Raw genomic sequence first — 24,025 nt, 5'->3', positions numbered from 1 at the left:
TCCCCGCCAGATGACCCCCCCCCCCCCGGCCGCCGCTTGCAGGCACAGGAATGTGCTTCTCCAAGTTTAATTTCAGTCATTCCCTCCTTGGGGTCGCCCTCATCTCCCCCTGAGGCTGACAGAGGGTCCCCGGCAAATTACATTTCCCCCCCATCAGCCGATATCGACCGATTGCTATCTATCTACCTATCTAGGTATCTAGATTCCAGAGCGATAAAGAGAAAATCAAATAGATGAGTAATGCTATTAGAACAACCATGTCATCACGCTGCCATCGCTGGCTCATTATGTACAGGACAAACGGGGCACACCAACTCCTCCCATCCATGGAACGCTCCAGGCGGCTGATGCGGGGGACGCCCCGCCGCACGCGACGAAGCCACCTCCAGGAGACACCGCCGATGGTATAGATGCCGACAGGAGAACACCACCACCGGCCCTCCTCCCACGCCTGCCCCTTCCCCATTTGCGACCACCCCATCTGCCACCGCCGCATGCCCATCTACCAGAGGGTCCGGCTGACCTGCATCGGCGGCCTTGCCCTTCCCCCGCGCGGTCGCCGGATCATTTTGCTCCTGCACTCGCTTCCGGACACGCTGCTCCTGCGTCTCCGCCTGCTTCTGCTCCCACGCCTGCCAGTACTGGGGCCCAACCCCAGGTCCCCAGATGCGCTGCCGGCACATCTCGCACAGCTGCCCTCGTGGTCGCCATCCCCGCTGCCGCTGCCGCGTCACCTCGTCCACATGCACAAACAGGTCCCGGTCCAGCATCCCGTTGGCCAGCGCCAAAAGGGACTTCTCGTACGTGTACGCCGAAAAGATCGACTCCAGCACCGCCCGCAGCTCCAGGAGCGACGGGGACCAGCTGGCCGCCCGCGTGAGGAATGCCCGCAAGATCCGCAGGAAGCCGACATCGCTACGCTCGCTGGGCGACGATCCTCCAACCCGCACCGTGCTGGAGAGCAACGACATGAATACCTGCTGCACCAGGGCGCGGAATGCCGACACCAAGTGGCTCGTCGCTGGGGTCACCGGAACTTCTGCAGGCCCTTTCTGCCCCAGCCCAAAAACGCTGCTGGCCGTCCGCACGGCTGCCTCGATCAGATCGAGCCACAGGCTTTCGTCGAACGAAAGAGGCTGCTCCAGAACACCCTTGCCTGACCCATTTCGTTCCACGGCGCGTGAGTTCTTGGCCGTCTTGCTCTGCCCCTGGCAAAGCCAGGTTCCCACCCGCGTATACTTGTCCAGAGACTCGACGAGGTGGTCAATGGCCTCCGTCGTGCTTGCCGAGTCCGGACTGTCGTGCATGTTTTGCAGGATGCCCACCAGGCCGGACTCGAGGGTTCCCAGATGGGCAATGAGACGGTCCATCGCGGCCCGGACTTGGCCTTGTCGAGCCAGCAGAATCACGGCGGCGTCCACGACACCACTATCCTCCATGAATGGCAGTAGCTCCTCCAACCGAACGTCCCCAACTCGTAGATCATCGACAAAGTCGGCCACGCGAGAGGGGTTGTACTTGCAGAGTAGTTGCACGTACCGTTCGACCATCCAATTCTCAATGGGCTTGGCCTGGCGACCCTCCGCCACCGACTGGATGGAAACGCCAACCACAACGGCCAAGTACCGATACTGCCGATAGGGGTCATCTTTCAACACCTTGAGGAAGGTCTCATGGGTCTCTGGGGCGAAGCCGTGCATCGTCTGGGCGGCCTTTTCAACATCGATCGCGGCCAGCTGGCCCGCATGCTCTTTGACCACGTCGACAACATCACGCCGCTGCTTCTTGCCCAGGCCGGAGGCAGGACGAAGGCAGTCTTGTAGGCATGTAAAGATGGCCTCCTGCTCATTCGGGTCTTCGAGGTATGTGAGTACCAACTCCGGATACTGTTTTTCGGAGCGATACGTGGACTTTAGGATGCGGAAAAAGCGCGCTTCCTTATAGAGCGGGATCATGGCTTGGACATGGGGCGGGTGGTAGAAGGATAGCAGGTACTCGGCGCTCAGCTCACAATCGTCGGCCATGTCCAGGTTTGGGTATCGGCACAGTCGCTCCAAGACCTGGTGAAGCGTGCTGCCGGAAAGGAGGATGTATTGGGGGTATTTGGGAAGATTGCGTGCAAGAAACATGTCTAGGTAAATCGTATCAGATGCATCGAAGGACTGGGTCATAACCTGTAACAGAATGCTAATCAAATATTGTCGGTTGATGGACACCCCCCGGAAAGGGGTCTCGTCGAGTTCCTGCTCGTTCAGAAAACTGTCCTCGAACGCCTCATTCATCATGCTCATAAAGCTAGACGGATCGAATCGCAGTATAGCCTGAAGATCTGGGAACGACCCGCCTGGCTGAGATCGAGCCCCGGGCTTGGTGCCAGAGGGCTTTCCGGAAAACAAATAATCATACAGGGTCGCCTTGGCTCGCGTCGCCTCGGTGTCGTCCATGTCTGCCCCGGTCGGATAGACACGGCCGGTGAGGGTGAAGGAGAGATACGGAAACATCTTCATCGCATTGGTGTATCGCTTGAGCCCATCGACCGATTCCCCGTTGACGAGCGCCTCTGGGGTGGGGATGAGCTGCAGGAGCTCCTGCAAAGGGCCCACGTAGTCTCCCAGGCAGCGATTCCAAACGTAGATAAACGCGTCGTACAAGTTGTGGTGCTTACACAGCGTAGTGGTTTGATCAATGTCCATCGTGGCGGTATCCAGCAGACAGATGATCTCTTCCAGTCGGCTGGCACTGTGGTTCGTCGCAAAGTGGTTGATGAGAGCTTTGACTGCCGTCGGAGGAAGGGACCGGACGGTTCCCTCCACGATATACGGTTCGAGCGCATCGAGGAAGATCCCCGGTAAGCCATTCTCCTCATACCAGTTAAACACCTCGTCCCAGAGGAAGTCTTCCTCGGACATGCAGACGCAGGCCGAGATGGACGCCTCAGCCAGTTTCTCAAGCTGTCCGTTCCCCAGCCTGCCGCTGTTCGCTTCCGCATTCCGTCCAAAGGCATACTTCAGTGAAGCCGAGATCATTTCCAGGAGCTTGTCCCGAACCAGAGGCTGCCTCAACGCGTCCTCTTCCGGGAGGCCAATGGTCAGCTTCTCCGCACTGCCTTGGTAATACGATGTGGCCAGCTGGATCGCACCGATGAAGTCACCGGCTTCCATGAGGGCTAGCAACCGATCCGCCCAGTTTGAGAGGCCTCCGATCAGCATTTCGTTGAAGCCCAAAAGAAAGAGGCGCCCCTTGTAGGAGCGAAAGCTCATGTAGAAGGCATCTGCCACCACACCGTGCATCGAAGTGTCCTCTTCATTAAACTGCTCCACTAGGCTATGCAGATGAGCAGAGAACAGATCCACGTGGTAGATGTGCCGGTTGAGGAGGTCCACCGCTTCCGTGACGCGCATTGAATAATCTTCGAGAATCAGCAACTGCTGTGTGATTGTCAGCACCGCCAGCACCGAGCGACTCAGCCACTGCACTGCAACGATCGCTTCATCGGCCTTCCATCTGCTCCGGGGTTTGAAGGCGAGGCTTGGAGGGCGATCCCGGCTCGGCGCCTCATCGGTTTCCACCTCCGAGACATCCATCACCGTCAGCACATTGGACCAACAATACACAAGCTTCGTTTTGGAAATCTCGGAATCTTTGCCCTTGAGCCGGATGGCCGGAAACCAGGCCAGGGCGCCGGTCATGGCACCATGCGCGGTAACTTCTTTCGGGCGGGGCGATTTGTGCTGCGTTTGCGCGACAGGCGTAGTCGAGACAATGACCAAGAGATAGGGAGTGAGCATTGCCACCAGACCTAGCGAGTCGGTTGGCTGCTCGACATTGCCGAGCGGGAGCGGCGAAAATGCCAGGACCGAACTCGGTTTTCGCGGCCGGCTTCCTTCAGCAAAGACCTGGGGATAACGACCCAAAATCCGGGTGGTCTTCACCGTTCGTCCCATTGCGCCCATGCCCCGGGTCGCCAGGTGGGAGAACGCCATTCCTCGCTTATCAGCAGAGACAAGTGCCGTGCGTCGCGTGCCTAGGAATCCTACATGGATGACCGGCGCACCCGAGATATGACCATCGGAAGTTCGAGCATCGACTTGGTTGGCTGGGATTGGGGGAATATGAAGGAACGGTCGTGCTGACCGCGATATCTCCCATGTGAATATGTCGCCCGAAGTGTGGCCCCCCGCAACCGTCGAATGATCCGCCGAAAGCGCTAGGGATGCGATCGCACCACATTCAACAGCTACATTGCGCAGAGTCAGCACAAGAGACCTAAGCCCTGCTAAGGACCAAACTTACCCTTTGTCCCAAGTCCCACGATTGTCTTCAGGTTCTGCTGGTAATCGAACACCAGAATAATGCCCTTGGACGTGCCCACAACGATAGACGTCGAGACGGCCATACAAGTGGGATACCCAAAGTTCCGCTTTCCAACCTCCGAAAACGCCTGCCCATTGATCTTCCTCAACCTAGTCCATTGCACGACATCCCAGGGCCCCAGAGGGGTGTCTACACCCGAGTCGACGGTACCCGGCGATAGGTGGCTAGTAAGGGAGGATTTTCGAGAGTGAAGCTGGGCTAGAAACGGCGATGATGACCGGAAACTAACGGGCGAAGCGGACGATAGTCTGGACTGAAAGCGACGGTCGAATGGGCGATGGGAAGGACTGGGACTGAGGTGAGGGGAGCCCCGGAGGGCCAACGCGCTGCTGCTTCGCGACGATAGAAGAGATCCCTATTCTCATCAGCGGGGAGTCAGGGCGAAAGAAACACGATCGCAACCAACATGCAAGGACGGGGTATCATCCGGCGTCGAAAGGGTCTCATCAACGCTACCGGGAGCGCCGGGCTGCCCGGACCGCGGCGACGAGGGGAGGTCGGTCGAATCGGCGTCAACAGGCGGGATTGGCTTCCCCGATACATGGCTTTCGCTAGCTAGACCGGGGATATCCTCCTCGAAGTAAGCCATTGAGTCATGGTGCGATGGCTCCTGAGGGTTGGCATGGTCGGAGATGCCGTTGTGGGTGGGCGGGGAGTGGTCATCGTCTTCCTGGCCCAAGTCGAGCTCATCCTCTCGTACCCAGTCATTACTGGTCTCGATCATGGAGCTCATCGGCAGGATGTTCGAATGACCATCGCTCCAACCGTCTTCTTAAATAGCAATGGTCACGGGGAGTTGAGCTGGAGCTGTATGACGAGGTTGGCTGTCTGTCTCACAACCGGATGTCACGAAGCTCGAACAGGCAATAAAAGTGGAGGCTGGCCGGGATCAACGGGGGGGTGGATGTCAGGCTCAGGGCGATAGCAACACGGGCGCAGGTCGACCAACACGACGAGAAGAAGACACACGAACTGCCTGGGTGGGTGATCAGGGCGCAGGCCGGGTAGGGAGGACACCTGGGGAAGAGAGGAGGCCGTGATGAGCTGGAGGAGCGATGGATGGGGACTGTGCAGGCAGAGGGAGAGAGACAAGAGAGACAAGCCGCCAACAGCACTCGGCAGAGATACCGGAGATACCCACCGGCGAGTATGGTACCGTACCAGAACCGCCGGGTATGGCTGCTAGGCCCAATGCGGATGGGGGCTATCCATGGATGGATGCCTGAGGGCACGGTTGTATATCGACCAGGCCGTTATCTCTCTCCTCGAGGTATCTACTTACTATCTACGCTTCTACAATGCCCGCTGCTTCGTGGAACCCAACCAAGCGACCAGCAGCAGTACGAGCCCTACACATGACTGATTCCATCCCACGTGGGCGGTTCCGAGAGAAAGATCCAATCCACTGACCTCATCGGAGGAGCCGTCCATGATTACCGGTCTCAAAGAATGCCCCGCCCAACCATAAACATCAGCCTCACTTGATAGACGCATAGTAGGTAGTCGCGTCCTGACTACGGATATGTAAGCATTGATTGCCGTGGAGGGGGTTCCTGTGCATGCCTCAGGCATGTTTCCCAGCCCCCCAGTCCAGCCCTGGATCTGTCGGGCCCCGAACATGAAACGCTTGTCCCAAAAAACAATACTAATAATCAGGATCACAGGGGTAATCCCCCTTCCCCGACTGCCCCTTACTTACTAACTACATGTCGACCACGCCACAGACTACAGCCACGGTGCCTCGCCGTCAAGCTTCTGACCTGCATGGTGACAGATCCCATGTGACAGTCCCTCCGGATTCCCCCCTCCTTCTTTCCCATCAATCCATCAATCCGTATAGAGGCAGCGGCCCATCTCCCGATATCATTCCACCTTCTCATCGCATCTGCAGCCAGTGCCTGCCCCCAACATCAATCAAGCGTCTAGATAGTTCCCGAGAGAGCCAGGCTAAGGATTGACCAATCTATTCAACCGCGGGGCTCCGAGCCAACCACGCTTCTTCTCCTTTCCAGACCCCCGCGTGATTGGATTGCAAGCGTGCAGGCACCATCCACTAATTCTGCATTGAGAGTGCTAGGCCCTTTTCTTCTAATTGTAGGGTAGTATTGACGATTGACACTCCCCCGCCGGCCCTATCATCCTCTTCACATCATTTTGCTCGGCTGTTGGGGTCCCAGCTGGAGCCATCACATTCCCCGTTATCATCACCCGTGCAGGTCACAAGCGTCGAGATGGCTTCGGCAGGACAATGCTGATTTGATTATTAATGGTTGGTGCGGTCAATTTGGCAGAAGCTGGGATCCGGGTTGGACACCGTGCCACAAGGGCAAGAATATAAATAGAGCCGAGGCATTCCTCATCGGCTTCCTCTCTGCCCGTTACGTTATTTCCCCTACCGAGACCACAGTGCATGAATATGTTCCTCTCAGTCATCCTCCTTGGCCTGGTGGTAGGCATATCATCTATCGGGCCAGTCATTGCGCAGGCAACCTGCAACGGCCAGTCTGCATACTGCGACCGCAGCTACTCCAACGTCACCCAAGTTGGCTCCCACGACAGCCCCTTCGTCGGGTTGCTCCCCTCTGATAACCAGAACGTCAATATCACCGAGCAGCTGGACCTTGGGATCCGATTCCTACAGGGCCAAACTCACAAGTCCTTGGTGGACGAAACCATCCTCCTCTGCCATACGTCGTGCCTGCTTGCGGACGCGGGCACTTTGGAATCCTACTTGGCCACAGTCAAGTCCTGGCTAGACAGCAACCCGGATGAGGTGGTGACCCTCCTCCTCACAAACGGTGACAGTCTTCCAGTGGCACAGTTCGGCGACGTCTTCACCGGCGCCGGAATCACAGAATATGCGTTCGTCCCGAGTTCGTCCCCGAGCACCCTAGCCATAGATGCGTGGCCAACCCTACGGGAGCTGATCGGGAATGGCACGCGGTTGGTGGCTTTCCTAGGTAAGCAGCAGCCATGCGTGTGCATTCTGGAGGGCTAATTTGACCGTCGTTTCAGATTATGGCGCCGATGCTTCGACCGTCCCGTACATCCTCGATGAGTTCGCCTACTTCTTCGAGACGGCCTATGATGTGACGGATGCTTCCTTCTCCAACTGCAGCATTGACCGGCCCGCCGGTGCGTCGGCCACCGGACGCATGTACATTGTCAACCACTTCTTGGATGTCGACGTCTTGGGCATCCTGATTCCCGATCGGGAGCGTGCACCTGAGACCAACGCCGTGTCGGGAGATGGCAGCATTGGAGCCCAATCCGACCTGTGCGAGTCCATGTATAGCCGGCTGCCCAACTTCCTTCTCCTGGATTTTGTCGACCAGGGCGAGCCGATCGCGGCGCAGAGCGCTCTGAATGGCGTATAGATATGTTGTTGCTCTGCGTATGGGTAATACGCTCTTTTGCTTAGATATCTAATTGACATGCCTTGAGGATTATGTGACGGATGTGCCAAAAAGCCTATCACCCCTCAAAGTCCAGCTGTCATTCTGCGTTCCTGAAAGGTCCATCCACGTAAGCAACCAGCGCGGGAAACTTCTAAGTCTATTCATTCTAAGAGGTCCCGTAGTCCAAGATGTTGAGCAGCTAATGCCAAAATGCCCAAGGACAGCTTGTAATACATTCCAAAACTGCTCACTCATCCAATTCGATCTGCATTTCGCGTTCTGTTGCGAGTTTGTATACCTCAGTCAGTAATGCCAGACTTGGACACCAAAAAAAGCTCGGCCGTACGTACCCCAGATTTTGTTTGCCGATCCAACAATGACCTCTGCTTTAGCAAGCAGCTTTTTGGCGAACCTCTCGGCTTCTGTGGGATGCAGTTGGCTCTTCTGGGCTTTGCGTGGGTTCACCTGACGTTCCGGTTAGCGTAGCACGATCGCACAAGGCATCAGAAGTTGGTCCTACCATCTTGAGAACAGGCACAAGATCCTTCGCATCGGCCTCCGCCAGTGCCCTCAGATTGCGAAATCCATTTTCCCGGAGTAACCTGGCTGTCCATCCTTTCACGTACGTCACCTGGGCCATTTCCAGTAGATCAGCGCGAGCCCCGGCCTCCAGTCGATCTCGCATGTGATCTAGGACAGCTGCAAGCATGCCCCAACCCATTCGCTGGCAAAATTTCACAATGCCAGCAGCAAAGCCATGGCATTGTTGTGCCAGAGTCTGGACTGCTCCTCGCGGGATTCGATAGCGACTGGCAACCGTCGACAACGGTACTTCATTACTCAAATCCCGAAGCTGAAACGCTGTATAGGCTCTGTGGTAGATCCTAGCCTGTTTCACCTGTTCTGTATTGTTCTCTTTGAGGGACGCGCCACTTTGTGCCCTGCAAGTCGATCAGTGTCTTTACATCCGATGGAAGGTGGAGTCAGAAGTCCGGCATACATCGAATTTACGAAGCCTGGCTGGATACCAACAAACTGCAAGGCACGCAACCCACTCTCGTCGAGATTATCCAATTGATCACGAAAGATAAGCCAGTCGATTGGAGTGCTGGTGGCAGCTTGAAGAGGAGTGAACATGTAGAATATGTGCATGTCGCCATCCATGACGAAAGCTTGCAACGCTCGTTTTAACTCTTCGTGGACGAAGAGACCATCTTCGGGCGCAAATGCGGAAGCCACCACAGCTTGTCCAAGTTGCGTCGGCGAGTATGACTCGTCGTCATTGAGGTGAAGAAGTCCCTCAGTGATCAATTCTTGGAGTGCGGAGCCCATGATGCTGTAGGCTACCCTTTTATCCACTGTCAGGTAAAGAAGAGTACACCGGACATATTCCTTGATTGCGTCATAACCGGAGACGAGCCCGGTCGCAATAGCCTCCAAGAGGGCTCTGATGGAACATGAACAACTGGCTATTTCTCAGAATATACTGGAGGCTCACCTCTTGAGGCCCCTCTTCTCAGGGGCCAGACAACTTTCAATGGCGGGCATATCGGCCTCTAGGAGGTCGCAGACAGATTGTAGGTCGCTGTTCCCGCATATCAGATATGTTTCACCCACCTCATCTTTCCCTTTGCGACCAGCTCGCCCACACATCTGTCGCCTTCGCGAATATTAGCTGATAGCACGCTACGCGCGGTTGAGGCACTTACAACATTGCTGGGCCTACGAGTTCCCGGCCCATGCGTGCTCCGTTTATGATAACTCTTCGTGCGGGAAGGTTGACTCCAGCTGCCAGACTGCATGTGGCTATGAGTATCTTCAATACCCCTTGGTCGTAAGCCTGCGCGATCAACTCCCGTTCTTCTGTCGTCATCCCTGCATCTGCACCATGGCTTAGCGCGTGCATCAAAGGCAATGCGATGATTACTTACGATGGAACCCCACGCCTCTCACGAGCGTGTTTTCCAGGACCGGGTCCAGGCCACTGGGCAGGCTTCGTAGATCGGCGAGTAGATCCAGTCGTTCGTTCAGCTCACCCGTATTCTCTGGAGGAACCGGCATTGCTTCGCTTATCACGGCTGCTTGAAGCTGGCACATCTGCCGGCTGCCACAAAATACCAAGGCGCCATATCCAGCGGCAGCTGTGTCAATAGCTAGAGCTACTGTCGCATTCGTTGTGGGGCTTGCAAATTCCCGGAAGGTCGAAGGACGAATAATCCGATGGGGAGGCATTTTCTCCATCAAAGACGTGTTTGTTATCGACTTCAGCTTAGAGATAGTCTGGAAGAGCTGCCTCGAGGTTGCCGCGGGATAAATTGCGTTTTCATAAACAAGGTAATCGTCAATTGGAACTGGACGGTAGGTCGAGACAAAATAGACCCCATTCATCCACTCAGCAAGCATTTCTGTATTCTTAAGAACCGTCAGACCGACGATACCCGATTTCGCAATTGGGTCAATGATCATACCGAAAGCGTAGCGCTCATTCCAATGATTTGAATATCCTGTCGCAGGAGGAGCAGTTTGGTGACCATTAGTTCCAACAAATACCCTCGATGTTCATCATCGAGCATATGCAACTCATCCAGAACGACTACCCCCAAGTCCCCAATGCTGCATTCTTCAATGGCGGAGTTGATCAAAGAGTTGGCCTACATAAGAATCCTCAGAGCAAATCCGACTCAGTAATTACTGAGGTAACGCACCTTCTCAATTGTGCAGACCGCTATGTCCGTGTCTGCCCAAGATGCAGCAGTCCTGCTTCCACCAAAATATCCGGTGACACGAATCGATCGCTGCAGTTTGATCCAACGGTGGTGGTACGGTTTCGCGTTGGCTGCTTGATCCTCAGCGTCGTGTATATTTTTTTCGACATCCTGTACGATGCGTCTAAGCCACTTGAGCTTCTCCTGCACTAACGCAACATACGGAAGTACGAGAATGGCCTTGCGCCCGGGGTTCTCAATGACACGCTTGAGCATAAGGACATCGGCGACAAGAGACTTCCCTCCGCCCGTAGGAGCTGTGTAGACCAAGTGTCGGTCGCCCTTGAGGAGACCTGGAGCTAGCAGGCATGACGCCTGCCACTGGTAGATGCTCTTGAGCCCAGCCTCGGCAAAATTAGACACCAGCGCAGGAGGCAGGCCATAGATTGGGTGTTTCAAGGACAAAAGGGGGTTTTCTGCCAGTTCCTGGTCGGTAGGGAAAACATTTGGCTGTTGACCACTATGCTCAGGCAGCGTAGCAGCCACAGGGTAGATGTCACTGGCGACCAGGCGCGCCTTAGGAAGGGTCAACGAAGGGCGGATAAAATCTACCGGTCGAGCAACCGTACCAGGAGCATTCGTGGGATGTCTTACGCCCACCGGCCTGTGATCATCGCCTGCAGATGGGTCCGGGGGTCGCTTGCTTCCAGCCAATGGGGCTGTATCGTACGTCTGCTGGCGGGCAATATCGACAGAGGTCTGAAAGCCATAGGTCTGAAGTGGTTGCCCAGGTTGTGCAGACATGCCTTGGTTATGTTTTGGCCTCTGTACAGCTATAACGGCTATCGTGGGGCTCCCATGAGTGATGGAGTGTACACCCCAGAGAACATTAGATGGCTATCACCAAGTGGGGTAAACAGCTCTAGTTTCAAAGGAACAAATGCCCCCACTGAATGGAAACGGAAATACTTTGATGTTTCTGGCTGCCCGGGACTTCAAGACACAGCCAGGGCTGTTACGATAAGATGATGATGGTGATTGTGATGGTGTTGGTGGAGGGGAAGGAACATTCAAAGAATCCCCGCGAGGCCTGTTTTGGTTCTGGCAGGAACGCGGGTTGCAACGCGCTCGTTTCGGGCAACTGCATTCCCAACTGCCTCAGGCATCAGATCTCTAGGGAGCCTTGTCTCGGAGCCTAAGGCCGCGGGGAGCCTAGAGTACTTGGGAGTTGGGACAGTCAGTACGGACGGAGCCCAGTAGTAGTAGTACTTGCATGCATGCCACGAAGCCTGATAGGCCTGAGTAACCCTGCAGTAAGATGGATGGAACAGGTAGAATAATACCGAGTAATAATAATATTAATAAAATAATAATGGGCCTTCATTTTTCTGTTCCCGTGCGGAAACGTTCCTGGATTGTCTCACCCACTAATCGGAGCCCTGCTGATCCGCCAGTCGAGGGGATGACTTACCCAACGGAGGTTGGTCGTGTGCTAGTCAATAGTGGCATGCATCTTCCATAGTATGAAAGTAGTATCTAGCACTGGCCATATGGTGTCTAGCGCCCGGATCGGGCTCATTCACAGGTTACGAAAGGAGCCGAGGCTGGAGACTGGAGGCTGAAGGTTCAAAGTACGTAGTATGTCTAAGGAGTTAGGAGTGACCTGATAATGATGGCCACCCCCATCACCAGTGTCCAGTATTCACAACTCGCCGATTCCACCCTGTGAGCCCTGCGAGTCTGCGACCCAGTTGGAGCACAGACGTTGGAAATACAGCTGCCACGCTATTCCTTCTTTTCCCGCGCCCTCTGCAGACTGAGGGTAAGTGAGTAAGCAAGGGTGGCCGGAGAACAAGCCCGGCTATCAGAACCAGACATTTATTATTGATCGCTAGTTGACTTTGACACTCACTCATTATTATTCACTCACATCTTGGATGACGGCTCGGATGGATTTCCCATCTGGGAGAATAAGTTTCCATATGAGACTATCACTCCAACAATTCTCGCCAGAATAAGAGGTAATACTGTCTGTGTAGTCGGTATTCTCCTATTGTCTCGTGCAGCTTGGCTGCCTGGGGTCACCTGACGATTATCAAACTGCCTTTGGCTACGGAAGACTAAGGTAAGGCGAGGCAGCCTCCGACTCCAGACGGGGTGCTAAGAGGCGGACCTGCGCAACACCAGACTGGCTTACCGAGTATTGACACGCCCCTTGATGGGGCTGGCTCATGTTATCCCTCTCCTCTCCTCACATCCCACTTGCGAGCCTCTTGCCATCCCATGGATTTAGGTAGTATGAAATCATCAAGTGGTAGAGACTCTCAATCACCCCGAGAGTGATCTTGATTCAGCTCGACCTAGATATTCATTGTCCTTGGATTAGAATACGTGTACTATGAGGGGTTTCACACTCTTGTCCGAACGGGGGTCGAGACGGACGGATGCCTCGGGCGAATAATGTGCCATTCTTCTTCAACATTATTATTATTGATCCGGAGGACTCTGGGCACGAAAAAGAAGGGAATTAAAAAAAAAAAAAGGAAAGAAAAGGAAAAAGAAAAGAAAAGAAAAAAAGGGAAAAGCCCCCCAGTGATCCACCCACATGTGGCCACTCACGCTTAAGCAGGCTTGATCATACATTCCCCGTACACCGTATCATTTATTCATGACGGTTCGGATGATTCTTCCTCACACACTGATCTGTTGTTCACCTAGATATTGCGACGATCTTGCGAGGGCGCTCGGAGGGGTTTTCCTTGACGCAGCGGATGAATCCAGGCCGATGTACCATTGTGGAGTAGATAGTACTGCGCTGAGCCATCGGTGTACTATGTATGTGCTTGGCACAACATGGGTTCCTTTCCCTCTGGCCCTCTGCAGGCACTAGTCCATAAGTGCCAGACTCCTCCATACCGTCCCCGTGGTGCACCCTTTAGAGTATCGGACGATCGAGTCATCTTTGCCGCGTCGACTCCGTAGTCCGTACAGCTTACACGTTTTGACGGTTGGGTTCAGCAGAGGCAACCGAGCATTATGATTGGGGTTTGCATTTCCGGTCATCAGATGATGAATTAAATAACCGGGCCCTTCAAACTGTAATCATCCAGGATTTCTGGTACGGCGACTGGTCGATTAATTCTATTCTACCCGTGGGCGCGCGACATGTATCTCTTATATCTGAATGCTTGTGCTTGTGCATGTGGTAGATGGTACTCCGTACTAGGAGTCGGAATCGGTTTAGGCATTTGAAACACCAGATCCGACCACCCCCAGTCATTCTTCCTTCGACGGGGAAGACCATCACTTTACCCATATGAGTACTTTACCAGGCATCCATCTCATCATTATCATCATCATCATCATCATCATCATCAATCAGCCTTGAAAATAAGATGCGATGCGGCAGTTCGACCTCCCGAGAAAGCGAAAAGTGAGCCTTGAGCTTGGGAATGGCGCCAGGCTGGCCGGAGGCTGTTATGTGGCAACGAAGTCAGGACAACCAACGCGGCAACCGGTCGGTCGTTTCATTGGACCAGGTTGGGTTGCGATTTCTGATCCCAGGAGTTCCAAGGTCCGTCAGTCGCCCGGAGACCTGGGATGCCTCCCAGCCGGGCTTATCGGGATGATGATGTAACTCCAGACCAGCCTCAAACTGATCGACCTCGTAAAGTACGGAGTAGTGAACATCATTCCTCCAGGCACTTGGGAGGTCCCGAATGATTGGAACAGAATTCCCCGGGGTGCTGTGCCATCATCCGAAGTATCTACCTAAGTCAACGGGAGAGTCCCTTCAACTGAGCCAAGGAAAAAAAGTCGCACCCAAAAGATCCGCCGTCGCGGGGGAGATCCCCAGTACGGTTGTAAAAGGACTAAGGACGGCGAGTCAAGTACCCTAGACTAAACGCTAAGGGTTGGGCCATGTTCCCGCTCTGGCCGACGGATTACTGTTATCACCTCATCGCCTCAACTCGACCACATGCGCCCACCTGGCCTGCACAGCGGCAAGCGCTGTCAACCAGGATTATTCTCCCCCTCTCCGGCACGCCTCGACGGCATCCCCGGTGAGGCTGGTATTTCCCACCATGCGTCCGTCCTCTGGATGGATCATGGATGGCTGTTGGCTTTCCGCACGGGAGTGGTCGCGACTGGCGAGAAGTGAGTGGGTAGTTCGCATAAGAAGCCCCAGGCATGCCTGAGGATCGACTGTGTCGCTGCTAATCACCACTAGTCAATTAGCACTGCAGGTCGAAGGGAGCCATGGAACTGGCGCCCTCGCTCCCTTTTCTGTACTGACGCTGAAGTGCTGAACCGAGTTTTCGGTTGCCCGCCTAAGCTAAAATGGCTTAGCATTTCCAGCACGTATCCATGCCTCCAGTCGCCCGTCGTACAGGACCACTTCTTGCACCCAATGCCCCTCCCTTTCCCTCCATCAGTCATTAGTCCTCGGGCTCAGCATGGGCCGTCCGGCCCAAGACGGTGAAAAAGCGAGCCCGCTACCATGTTTCAACCTCGATCGCCTTCTTCTGGCCTCTTGCAGCTGTTGTTGTCAAGGCGACTTGGGTCCTCTCTGCAGCCCGCAAGATGCATACATTCAACTCCTCCCAGGTAATCCAAGTAAGAGTAGTTCTTTTGGGCGAGGTCATTCACCTACTATCTACTTGGTAGGTATTAATATATTCCTTCCTGCCCACACTCCACCGAATGATTCACCAACCCGAGAGGGGGGTTGGGTGTCTGCAAATAGGAGGCCCTGATTACTTCCAGAACACCCCCCCGTAACAATGCGGTACCACTCTCCAAGAACGACCTACCTTGTCCTCTGCAGACCCTCAACCGCCAAACCTGGGAGGATCGGGATCATGATAATGTCATCATGATCATCGGCAGCGACGATGCAAAGCAACGAGGCCACCTTAATCGATGATTTCTTTTATGTCCAGCCGGCCTCCTGGTTACGATGCTGACGCCGTTTCCGTTGACCTAGTTTGAAACAGGCGATATCCGCTGCGCCTTCGATGGCATGGATGGGTCCATCTGTCCACTCACTGCACAGGGACTTGGCGCTCTGGATTTCAGATCCAACGCGCATGCGCTGCCCTACGTGACAACATTCCTGCCACAGATTAGACATGCACTCTCTGGTTCTCCTGGCCAATTCTCAGTCGTCTCCCGTCTGCAGTATCCTGTCCTGTCCTGTCCTGTCCTGTCTATGTCGATTGACGAACAGGGTGAAAGGATCAATAAGTAGATGGGATGGGAGGGACGGACGGAGTGAAATAAATAATGAATGAATGGATGAATGATTGAGTGGATGTATGTATGAATGCAAAGACCGCCTAGCCGTTCATTATTATTTTGCTTGCCCTGGTCCCCTCTCCATTTGTCCGTTCCATGTTCTTTTCTTTTCCACTGCTGCTTAATTTTAGGTTTCCAGGTCCCTCTCCATTCCCCTTCCCTTCCATTCCCATTTCCCCCGTTCTTCAGCATTGATCCTCGTCCCATAGCCCCTCCCCCGATATCATCATTCTTTCGCATTCGGGTTTGTCGGCCCACACAATCCCTTTCTCTCCCCCCATCCGCGAGAGATCCTACTAGTACTAAAGTAAACCCGCTAAACCCAGTGTTTCCGACGTAGATCACCCAACGGGTCAAACACGCCGCCTGGACGAGCAAGGGAGCGCACTGCTATAAAAATAAACCCGAAGCCCCGGCACCGATAGACAGATGGACATTGTATTTCTAAAGTACGGAGTATAGTACTATACTATACTATAGGAGTAGATGGGGGTCATGGCAGCGACGAGCAGGACGAGAGAGGAAGTGGGAGGGAATCCAACCCGAATCCATGCCATGCACCACGAGCGATGCGATGCAAAGGGCGAGGAGGGAAGCCATTCATCTGGTTCATGGGTGGATGGAGGATCCGTCATATTAACACATCGGGACTAGGGGCGAGGACGTGGACTGGTCGGGATCCTCGACGGCTTTCCTGATTCTTTCTGGTCTCTCTTTCTTTCCACCCTTCTTGCATTTCCTCTTCCTTTCTGACTTTTCGCGTTTCCTTCCTGGCTGGCTGGCTGTATTCTTCTCTTTCTTCGCCTCTCTCCCCTCCCTCTCCCTCTCCTCCGTCTTTTTCTACCCTTTTTCTCTTTCTTCCCCTCCCCCCAAACCCAAGATTCCCTTCCCATCTACCTACTACTACCTACACCAGCCAACCAAACCAACCAACCCTTTCCATCCCCGACTCCTCCAGATACTCACATGTATGCTGTGCTTGGGTACTAGCCCTGGTCCAATACTAACACGACTAAAACGACTTGCCTGAACTACCATTCCGGCACCCACGAACTATTCTACCTTACTTACCTTACTCTTACCACGACGACTACGTACTTTCTGCCACTACGAACGCCTAGTTCGATCTGACTGGCTACTGATCTTATCCTGTGCTCACCCCACGAGTCTCCCAACGCCCTAAGTGGCTCTACGTCTTGTTTGGCTTCCACCGCCGCTAACCTTCATTTTACTACTCCGACGTTTCCAGCGGCCCTTCTCTTCTTTCTTTCTTCCCTTCCTACTCTCTTCCCTTCCTATTACCTACAACTCTCCCCGACCACTGGCCTCCTACATTCTTTCTTGTGCCTCTTTCCACCAATATTATTTCATGTCATCCGGTAGCCTATCCCCCTGCCGGTCTGCTTGCTTCGTCCCTCCACTTCTTCCTCTCCCATTCCGCCCCATCGTGTTGTTCCTATCACTTTCGGAGGGTTGCCGATCTTGATATTCCGCAGCCTGTGGGCGTGTCCTATTTTTTGCCATCAACCCCAACTCGACCCTTTCTGCGCCCTTGCGGGAAGAACTGAGGGAACCGGACAAGAAGGCTGCTGCTGTTGTTGCTGCTACTATTAGTGCTTGCTACCTGCCCATTACACTTTTCTGGGTTGGCGTGACCATCGATTGACGGTTCCCCCAGTGCTTCGGGCAAATATCTGCAGCGCCAGGCCTGGTCCATTTCCCATTTTCGTTTTCTTCCCTTTCCCCCTTCCACCCGGCTGCAGAGTCCACTCTCATGAGGGATCGTCTCCCCGTCCCGGCCCGTTGCTGAGCTTTGCATCTCCGCGTCCCAGCCAGTTCAGTTTGGTGTTCTCTCCCTCATCCATCTTGTGAACATCCCAACGCACCCACCACCATCCCCCCTACCCATCAACCTAATCTTATCGGTGTCGATTTCGGTTTCGGGAATTCTACACGGGAATTCCACTCGAGGGTTGGCCATGGCCTTGGACAGGTCACCGCCCCAGAAGTCCCCTTCCCACCACCACGGGAAGCCCAACTCATTGTCGCCGTCTGGCGCAGCCCGTCGCATGCCCACCCCTGGCCACTCTTCCCGAACGGGTTCGGTAGAGGCGCCCACCCCCCAAGGTGCCGCCACCGGCCACGACATACACTCGCAGCCCATGTCCATCAGCGCTTCGGCTTCAGACGTCGCGACTACGGAGCCCCAAGCGCCTCCACCACTCCGGCGCCTTATGGGACCCGGTCCAGAGGTCGCAATGCCGCCCCGCGTCCCAACTATGCCGAGGACCGCGATATCGACGTGGACCTCGAGCTTGCCCAACCCGCCTCCAAATCTGCCAAACGGAGTAGCGGTGTTGCCGGGGCCTTCGTCAATGGCTCCAATGCCGACAGTGAGGAGCCTGTCTCATCGTCAGCTTCGCGAAAAAGTCTAACGGCGGTCAATGGCTCCAATGCCGCGTCTGCTGCGAAAGATTCGATCCCAGGCACCTCCTCATTTTCCGCCAAGTTCGATGAGGGGCCGTGACGCCCTCAGCAGGTTTCTCGAGGAAGCGGAAACAACCTGCAACTTCGACAACCACCACCAACGCTACAGGTGGAAGTGCAGCGAAGAAGATTTTCACTACGGCCCCAGGCACGGTGCACAGTCAGACGGAGACCAATATGGTCAGTTTTGAAAGCCGTGGTGCTTATCTGAAGGATGGAAAACTCAGAGCGGATGACGGCACAACATTCGCCGTAAATGGTAAGATCATCCTCCTTGCTTTTTTTATCCTCTCTCTCTCCTGTAGAGGTACTTGGTACTAAGATCAGCATTTAGACCATGTCTACCTGATTTGTGAGCCCCCAGGGGAGCCGTATTATCTGGCACGAATCATGGAATTCCTCCCCTCCAAGGATGCGCCCTCAGGCCCGATCGAGGCGTTGCGGGTGAACTGGTACTATCGCCCACGTGACATCCAGCGGAAGGTCGCGGACACGCGTTTGGTCTTCGCCTCTATGCATTCCGACACATGTCCACTCACATCTTTACGCGGGAAATGCCAAATCATGCATATTTCGGAGATCGCAGACTTCGATAAGTACCGGAAGTCCCGGGATTGTTTCTGGTACGATAAGATGTTTGACCGGTACATCCATCGTTACTACGACGTGATTCCGACAAGCAAGGTGATAAACGTCCCGGGCAACGTCAAAAAGGTTCTCGACGAGCGCTGGAAGTTCGTTCTAGTCGAGATTGGACGACGGAAGGAGCTTACCAGTGCGGTGAAGACCTGCAAGCGCTGTGGCTTGTATGCCGCAAGGTACACGAATCGTTCTCTTTGGAATGGAATGAATCAAGCACGCTAACTCTCTGACATAGCAATGACTCGGTAGATTGTGCTGTCTGCCACCACACTTATCACATGTACTGTGTTCGACCCGTCTTAACGAAAAAGCCGGCTCGAGGGTTTGCGTGGGCCTGTGCAGCCTGCAGTCGCGCCCAAGAACGAAAGCTCGAGGCGCGCAATACCCCGATACTTGGCGAATCCCACCCTGATGCAGACGAGGAGATGGTGGAAGAGGAGGAGGAGGAACCGAACGGCGCTGCGAATGGCACCACAGGCAGCACCCCAGCACCTGCCGAAGAAGAGGTCCGACCAGCTACCGAGGAACAAGTCGCGCAAGCCAGAATGTGGCCTTATCGCTACTTAGGAATTCATTGCCGTGTGGAAGACGCTCTCGATTATGACGACCGGATATACCCGCGTGCCAGCTCTCGATTGGGACCTCGACATCAAGCCATGGTGAATGCCTGGCCCGGAAAACCGGTGGAGTATGTCAAGCCGGTCGACATCAAGAAAAAGTACATGCGGAGCACTGGGGGACGCAAAGATTCAAAACTTTCCAAGGAGACCGTGGCTGCGATCGAAGCCGCCAAACAGGAAAAAGCCAATCGACCGAAGTGGGTCATGGACGAGCCCCTGGGATATGTCCGGCGCGGCGAAGACGAGCCAGTCTCAGTAGCCGGGAAACAAGTCCGGACTGCAGAGCTGATGTTCAAAATGCCCACAGCTGACCAGATCTCGTCCCGGGGCGAAGACGACGCGCCTGGTGCCAATCTCAGTCCTGCACACCGGGAAAAGTTCATCGATGAATATATGGAGCGTGCAAAGGCCTTGGCCCCTCAATTAGGAGAAGAGAAGTACGCCACTAATTTTCTCGATAAGGCCCTCGACCTCCTCTACTCCAATAGCTTCGACGCCGATGCTGCTCTTGCAAGGCTGAAGCAGATGAACAAATACAAGGATCTCAAGGAGCCCCATCTGCGGCCCGAAGAACTCAAACTGTTTGAGCAGGCCGTTGCGAAATATGGGTCCGAATGGCGTCATATCACCAAGCACGTTGGCACTGTGCCACATTATCAGATCGTGCGGTTCTACTACATGTGGAAGAAAACCCCCCGAGGACGTCAGATCTGGGGCGCTTATGAAGGCAGACGGGGCAAGAAGGAAGCCAAGCGAACCACTGCTGCGAAGCTAGTGGATGATGTGGCCGACGACCATGATGACTCGGCGTTTGATAACGACAAAGCCACGGAGAAGAAGCGTGGATTCCAGTGCAAGTTCTGCTCGACACGAACCTCCCGTCAGTGGCGACGCGCCCCCGGCGTTCCGCCCGGCACTACCACCCCTAATGAGCCTTCGTCGAAGCAGCGGGATAAGGCATCACAACTCACCGTGGCTCTCTGCTTGCGATGTGCATTGCTATGGAGGAAATACGGTATTCAGTGGGAGAGCGTGGACGAGGTGGCTAAGAAGATTGCGCAAAGCGGTAATAAGTCATGGCGCCGGCGAGTGGATGAGGAACTTCTGACTCAACTGCTCGTCTCCACCGAGACACCGATCAGTATCAACAGCGCGACCGCTGCGACGGCGGCCTCCATCGGTGTGCCGGTGAACGCCAACCCGCAGGTGCAGCAAGAGTCTACGAAGAAGAAGGGACGGGCAGTCGAGAAAGACAGCGCAGCGACATCGACGGCCACTTCAGTGGAACCAGCCCCAAAGAAGAAGGCCGCTATTGACAGGGTCCCGGATCCACCTCCGATCATGCCGGATCCTCCCAAGGCTAAAACGCTTCCCTGTGCCATCTGTAACAAGATGGAGCCGATGGGAGACCAGCACCTGTCTTGTAGGGACTGTCGTCTGACCGTGCACCGGAGCTGCTATGGAGTCAGCCCATCGCGGAACTGCGTCAAATGGCTCTGCGATATGTGCTCGAACGACCGGGACCCCATGATCTCGACTACGTACAATTGCGTCTTGTGTCCGGTAACTTGGACAGAGCACGAACTGATGGAGGCACCGAGGTCGACGCACAAGAAGAAGACTGAGCGAGACCGGGAGAAGGAGCGACTCGAAAAGGAGATGGTCAATGAGGCCATTAAGCTGTACCGGAGGAGGCAAGAGGATGTGGGCAAACCGATCGGTCCTCGAGAACCGTTGAAGCGAACTGCCGGCAACAACTGGGTGCATGTCATGTGCGCCGTATGGACCCCCGAGATCAAATTTGGCGACGCGAAGGAACTCGAGCCGGCGGAAGGATTTGGTTTGATTTCCAGGGACAAATGGCGCGATGTTTGTAAGATCTGCAAGACCGATGGAGGTGCTTGTGTGCCGTGCCACTTCGCCAACTGCACCGCCCGCTTCCACGTCGGCTGTGCATTCCAAGCGCAGTACAGGTTTGGATTTGACATCACGCCAATCAAGAGCTCCCGAAGGGATACCGTGAGCAGCGTCCGCCTAGGGGAGGAGGTTGGATCGGCATCCGCGGGGATCTGGTGTCCTCATCACCCACTTACCTCGACGATCCATGAGATCGGCGAGCCTACCGAGGAGGAGGGGATCAACGCTCTGCAGCGGTATGCCCAGGCATACAAGCAAGCCGACCTGACCTTGACGGGAACCATCAGAAAAGCAGCATACGTGCAACAATCCGTCAGCACGTCACATCACGCTGCGGCTCCCTCTGCAAGCCGCCGAGTCTCCACAGCGAACGGCGTTGCAGCCCCTCCAGCAGTTTCGGCTGCACCGGCACCGCCAGTAGCTTTGGTAGCGCCGACAGCGCCGACAGCAAAGGACAGCCACAAATCCCCAGAGGAAACTCCGGATGAGATGATGATCGATTCTGAGAACCACGCTCCCCGGCCCGTCGCTGATGCTGACGCGACGAGAAAATGCGTTCGCTGCTCCAGCACCTTCAGTCCCCGATGGTGGCCCCTTGATAAATCTCGGCGCACGCCTGGAGTCGACCATAGGACGCCTCTGCTCAACGGAGTCGGGCTGAATGATCCCATGGGGCCGAGGCTCTCAGGCGCAGCCTCGACAAGCCCTCCATATCTGCAGCAGAACCCGTCTCAGCATGCCCTTCCGCGCCTGAACGGAGAACACAGCCCGGCAGAGAAGACAGCCCTATCAGCCATTAACAGCGAGGGTTCGCAGACATTGTACGAATGTCATAAGTGCCATCTGAAAAAACCAGCTCCCCAGCCATCGCCCGAACCGCGAGCGTCGCCTTATTCCGCGCAACGGCCCGTCTTGCCCGCCCCTCGGATCACCGAGTACCATAGTCCATTTGGCACTCATCATGCGCATCCACCGCAGTCCGGGGTTCTTCCCAGAACCATGGGTTTGCCGCCTCACAACGGCCCCGAATGGCATCCTGGATATGAGCAGCGCCCTGCAGAGTTCGGTGATAGCAAGATGCGTAATGGATTACCAGTCCCTGGCTATCGCTCAGGACCTCCGCCGCCGCCAGCACCCGCAAGCCATATCAACGGGTTCCCACCTACCCCTTCCCACCATGCTCCCCCGCTGCCTCATTATACTCCAGGTTCCCATCCTTCAGCCCAGCCGTTTCCCACACACCAGAGCCCTTATGGACCTGTGTCGATGCCCTCGCCTCATCTATCCCACGCGACGGGCCCTCGCCCGTACGCGCCATCAGCATCGCCTCCGGACATCCAGGCGACGATGGTTCGGCACTCCCCTCAACATACGCTCAGCGCATTGAACGGTGGGCCTCCGCCACGTGTCTACTCGGTGGATCGCGTGCTCGGGGCGCCAGTGCAGTCGCCGCCCGTCTCGCAGGTGCAAATGGATCCACGAGGCCCGACCCCTCCAGTCAGACCAGAGGATACGCCGGTGATGGCTAGCGCAGGCAGGCATACGAGCGCCAGCGGAACCAATGGCGGGTCGGGGGCTAGTGCGAGCCCGTCTCTGAAGAATTTGCTTTCTTGAACCCTCCCCTTCCTCCCTTCCAATGACTGCGATAGAATAATCCGCCCGTGTATTATAGCTCTTTTCTCTTCGTCTGCGCCCTCCCTTTTGTTGCTTTCTTTTCTTGGGGCCTGTTTCTGGCATGGTAAAAGTGGGGTTGGGGCTATTCTGAGCTTTTCCATCAGCGTGCTTCTAGATTCACTCATGAGTTATTTGTGTGCTATTTTCCTTTCTCGTTTTTGTTGCCATGTCTTTTTCTCTTCGTCCGTGTTTTTATATAGTCATGAGAGGCGCATACTCGACATTTTTGAAAGCCGCGGCTACAGCCAGGATCGCATATGCATGAATACCGTGAAGAGCCGGGGTCGGATGGGTGGCTCCTGTGATACAGAAATACAACCAATGAATTCCCAGTTATTTGCGGTTGCTGTGAAATCAATCAGCTCCATCCCCCACCTGTATGCTCCGTATATATAGTATATCTATCTCCGTATCTGATTGCTAACCCCGACTCGGCTGCATGCACCATGCGATAACTGACATGTTATCGACTAGTATTTAGTTACATAGTCCATTAGTACCCGCCTGACTCAGGTCCTGCAGCTCGAACCTCGCCCGTGTGACTCTCCCTAGCACCCACCCCATTGACCGGCAGTCCCCGAACCCATCCCTGCCCACCTAGCAGCGCAGTTATAACTATTATCTACTATCTACTATCTACTATCTACCGGGCCAGCTCGCCGCTTATCTCCTGTCAGTAATCAATAAATGCGGGGTAACCAAGCTATCCCTATTTTCCCTGCTGCCTGGGTGGACAAGTAGATAGATAGGTCTGTAGGTAACCATGAATTGAGTTCAGTGTTACGCTACACAACAGAATGTGTATGCTGTTTCCGATAAGCGGTATTTATGTATGCATATACATAGCACTATGTAGGTTTGTATGTAAGTGGTAGGTGGGTAGATCCTGGGCGGCTGTGCAACGGGGACT

At 54.9% G+C, this 24,025-nt stretch overlaps 4 protein-coding genes across 4 annotated transcripts; 2 read left to right on the top strand and 2 right to left on the bottom strand.

Annotated features, from left to right (window-relative positions):
- Positions 1-263: 263 nt before the first annotated feature.
- BO94DRAFT_455058 (CORVET complex membrane-binding subunit VPS8) lies at positions 264-5,107 on the bottom strand (the record flags this gene model as incomplete). Its single annotated transcript, XM_025607630.1, has 3 exons — positions 264-4,237; positions 4,294-4,729; positions 4,781-5,107. The coding sequence occupies 3 exons, from the start codon at positions 5,105-5,107 to the stop codon at positions 264-266; spliced, it is 4,737 nt and encodes a 1,578-aa protein (XP_025472427.1).
- Positions 5,108-6,790: 1,683 nt separating this feature from the next.
- On the top strand, positions 6,791-7,751 carry BO94DRAFT_455619 (uncharacterized protein; the record flags this gene model as incomplete). Its single annotated transcript, XM_025607666.1, has 2 exons — positions 6,791-7,334; positions 7,390-7,751. 2 exons carry the CDS (start codon positions 6,791-6,793, stop codon positions 7,749-7,751), a joined length of 906 nt encoding a protein of 301 aa, XP_025472426.1.
- A 191-nt stretch (positions 7,752-7,942) lies between these two features.
- Positions 7,943-11,281, bottom strand: BO94DRAFT_600273 (DEAD/DEAH box helicase; the record flags this gene model as incomplete). The annotated part of the gene is made up of 8 exons (XM_025616343.1): positions 7,943-8,237; positions 8,293-8,713; positions 8,773-9,219; positions 9,271-9,432; positions 9,482-9,653; positions 9,704-10,184; positions 10,241-10,423; positions 10,478-11,281. 8 exons carry the CDS (start codon positions 11,279-11,281, stop codon positions 8,076-8,078), a joined length of 2,832 nt encoding a protein of 943 aa, XP_025472425.1. The 3' UTR covers positions 7,943-8,075.
- Positions 11,282-18,325: 7,044 nt separating this feature from the next.
- Positions 18,326-23,147, top strand: BO94DRAFT_132764 (DNA-binding E3 ubiquitin-protein ligase SNT2). The gene is made up of 3 exons (XM_025605661.1): positions 18,326-18,521; positions 18,597-19,080; positions 19,140-23,147. The coding sequence occupies exons 1-3, from the start codon at positions 18,440-18,442 to the stop codon at positions 23,053-23,055; spliced, it is 4,482 nt and encodes a 1,493-aa protein (XP_025472424.1). The 5' UTR covers positions 18,326-18,439; the 3' UTR covers positions 23,056-23,147.
- The last annotated feature ends 878 nt before the right edge of the window (positions 23,148-24,025 follow it).

The sequence above is a fragment of the Aspergillus sclerotioniger genome (genome assembly GCF_003184525.1).
Source record: "Aspergillus sclerotioniger CBS 115572 chromosome Unknown BO94scaffold_2, whole genome shotgun sequence".
Lineage (NCBI taxonomy): Eukaryota > Fungi > Ascomycota > Eurotiomycetes > Eurotiales > Aspergillaceae > Aspergillus > Aspergillus sclerotioniger.
Note: the sequence above shows the minus strand (reverse complement) of the source record. Positions and strands in the feature narration are given on the sequence as shown.